Raw genomic sequence first — 3489 nt, 5'->3', positions numbered from 1 at the left:
AGGGTACTCAGGTTTTGGGGAATGTTTCTTTGGGGTTTTAGCCGGTCGTCCAGGGTTGTGTAAAGCACAGACCAGGCAAGCACTAGAAAAATCGGTGGCTGTGGTAGAGAATCCTGGAACTATCCAGTACTCTTCCACTTGAGCACAAATGACAGTTTTGGACTGGTGACTGGAGTAGTGAGCTAAATGGGCCATCATTGGATACAATACTCTTGGCAAGCACCACTTACCACCAAGACCCCAGATCTTATCAGGCCCCTCCGTTGCCCCCAACGCTGCCCATTTCCGCTTCTCTGAGTTCTCTGCCTGAGCCTGCAACTTTTTGAACTCATCCGACACATCAGCGGGTTTAGCCAGCATTAGCGTCGGGGGGGTCTAGGGCTCCTTCTTTAGCAGCCAGATCTGCCATTGCATTGCCCCTAGCTTTCATGGTGGTCTCTGTGGTGTGAGCCTTGACCTTTAAGATAGACACTTCTAATGGGAGTGTAAACGCTACGAACAATCTGTTGATTAGTTCGTCGTGCTTCACAGGTTTCCCCGAGCTAGTGAGGAATCCTCTGGCCTTCCAAATTGGACCGAAATCATAGGCTTTTCCGAAAGTGTACCTTGAATCCGTGTATACATTGATCCTTAATCCTTCATGTTTCTCACAGGCTCTGGCCAATGCGTGTAGTTCGGCCTCTTGGCCCGACATATGGCTGCTGAGTGAGCTTTTTTCTACTATTTTGTCGACTGTTGTTACAGCGTAGCCTGTGTGAGGTTTACCATCTGATGTGTAATACCTGGAACTATCTACAAAAAGATCTATTGTTTGCGGAAGGGGAGCTCCCTTGACAGGGCTAACTGCTTCTGTCTCAAGCTCCATGAGCTCGAGACAGTTATGATCATCTGAGTTTTCAGTCATGGTCGTGTTAGCGTCGGTCGCAATCCTTTCGCCCCCCTCTCTTCTTCCGAGTCTGATTGGATCGGGAGAAGAGATGCAGGATTGAGGATGGTACATCATCTTAGTGTAAGGTTAGTAGGGGTGAGGAGAGCCACTTCATATTTGGTCAAACGGGCGGCCGAAGGATGTTTGGTTTGGACCTGGTTAAGGATCTCTTGGACAGAGTGTGGGGTGAAAAGGGTCAAAGGGGAATCTAAAACTATATCACCTACTTTGTGCAATAGTACAGCGCAGGCGGCTACAGCTCGGGCGCACCCAGGTGAGCCTTTGATGACCGGATCCAGTTCAGTTGAAATGTACATGATAGGTCTATACCTGGATCCGTGTAATTGGGTCAGTACCCCAGTGGCATGCCCTTTACTTTCGTGACAGAAAAGGGTAGGTTGTAGTTGGGAATACCTAGTGCCGGGGTTCTAGAAAGTTCCTGGATCAGATCCTGGAGGGTTGACCAGTTTTCATCAGTTAATTGAAATTGTGTTTGTGACGGAAGAGTATAGAGAGGACCCAGTTTGGATGAGATGTTAGGGATCCAATCTCTGCTATAATTGATTAGACCTAGAAGGGCTCTCAACTGTCGGGCATTACGAGGTCGAGTAAAGTCTTTGAGAGTCTGTATCCGTTGCATTGTCAAATGTCGGGTTCCTTTTAAGATACAGTGACCTAGAAAAGTAACCTTCTCCATACAAAAGTGCAATTTCTCCTTGCTAGCCTCATTCCCAGTGGATGCCAGATGGTTAAGCAACGAGATGGTATGCCTATAGCATGACTCCTTATGCGGGCAACAAACCAACAAATCGTCCACATATTGCAATAGGGCGACCTCTGGATCCTCTGGCACCCACTGATCTAATACCACCTTTAGCTTACAACTGTATTCCGACGGGCTAGTCATGGACCCTTGTGGTAACCGGGTCCATGTAAGTTGTTTACCCTGGAATGAAAAAGCAAAGAGATATTGACACTGGGGATCCAGTGGTACAGAGAAAAAAGCATTGGACAAGTTGATGACACTAAAGTACGAAGCTTTAGGAGGGATGGAAGCAATTCATGTGTGAGGATTAGGCACTAACGGGGCATCACTGACAATGATTTTGTTAATGGCTCTGAGATCATGGACCAGTCGGTAAGTGACTTCCTGGCCCTTGGCTGATTTCTTTGCCACCGGAAATAGAGGAGTGTTACATGTGGATTGAATTGGGGTCAAGACCCCGATTTGGAGATCCCTGTCGATCTGGATTTTGAGGCTGTCCATCTGCGCTACACTCAGCGGGTACTGCGGTAAGCTTGGTAATACGCAGCCGGGGGCAATCTGTATAGTGGCTGGAGGTACTGGCAATAGGCCGACGTTATACCTGTCAACCGCCCAAAGTTTAGGATCTACCTCGACCAGTACATCCAGGGACACAAAGTTTCCAGGTTCTCCAGTATACGGAACTGCCACCACTGCACACAGCAGCTCGTCTGTGAGTGAACTAGTAACCACAACACCCTCCGGGGTATAGGAAATTTTGGCCTGAATTTCCGACAGAATGTCTGCCCCCAAAAGGTTAATAGGGACATCATCTGAGATCAACAAAGATCTAACTGCTTCTGTGTGTTGGCCTAACTTACAGTGCAATGGTTTAGTCTCTATGAGAGTTACTGATTGACCTGTAAGTCCAACGGCGGGGTAGTCTTGCCAGAAAGTGGAATCCTGCCTCTGAGGTCTTGGGTTTTTAGGACAGTTCTGGCTGCGCCGGTGTCAATGAGGCAGGATAGAGGGTATGGCAATTCCTCATGAAACGGATTGACATGAGCTGAAACCGGTTTGCCGTTTCCCTAGCGTGTTGAGCTGTTGGACTGTGTAACAGCTCCGATGCTCTGGGTAGGTATGGGATCGGATATAAAATGGCCATCCGTATTGCGGTACGATTTCCCTGGGTTTGGTTTATGTGCATAGGGCCGGTCAGGGGTGGTCTTACGAGGTTTGGGAGAATCCTGGTCCTCCTCATTCTGATGCTCTGGACAGTGGCGTGCTACATAACCTTTCTGACGGCAAAGGAAACAGACAGGACTAGGATATTTATTCCCTTTGTTTCTCCTTTGCCTAGGATGGCTACTCTGGGCAATTAACTCAAATGCTGTCATGATTTTGGCCGACTTGGCCTCCTTCCTGGCATGCAAGTCCATCTCTATGGCCTGGATCGTTGCCATGAGGGAGTGGAAGTCCATGGAGTGAGCTTCCGGCCGTGCCATCATTAACCTATCCCTCAATTTAGGCACTAATCCAGACAGGAATTTGGCCTTCAACATCAGGTGGATTGGAGATACGGGTTGTGAATTATCGGGGACATCTGGACCTGCCTCAAACCCTGCGTCAGATACACCTTGTTTCAATCTCCGCCAGTAGACAGAGGCATCCTCATCTGGACCTTGGATTGCTGTCATGAACTGGAAGGGGGACACAACACTGTACATGGTAGGCATTTTGTCTGTCAAGTGTTTGCAATATTCCTTACCCCCATCGTGAGTTGCTCATGTGTGGTTATACCACACCTGGTAATGAT

General features: G+C 48.3%; 1 protein-coding gene across 1 annotated transcript; it reads right to left on the bottom strand.

Moving 5' to 3' along the window:
* Positions 1–349: 349 nt before the first annotated feature.
* On the bottom strand, positions 350–904 carry LOC120993610 (ribonuclease H-like). The gene has a single exon (XM_040422085.1). The coding sequence runs from the start codon at positions 902–904 to the stop codon at positions 350–352; it is 555 nt and encodes a 184-aa protein (XP_040278019.1).
* Positions 905–3489: the final 2585 nt, after the last annotated feature.

Source organism: Bufo bufo, chromosome 3, assembly GCF_905171765.1.
Source record: "Bufo bufo chromosome 3, aBufBuf1.1, whole genome shotgun sequence".
Taxonomy (NCBI): Eukaryota; Metazoa; Chordata; class Amphibia; order Anura; family Bufonidae; genus Bufo; species Bufo bufo.
This window is presented reverse-complemented; position numbering and strand designations above follow the sequence as displayed.

Coding starts and splice junctions, on each gene's coding strand:
- LOC120993610 (XM_040422085.1), bottom strand. CDS start 904: ATGACTGAAAACTCAGATGATCATAACTGTCTCGAGCTCATGGAGCTT.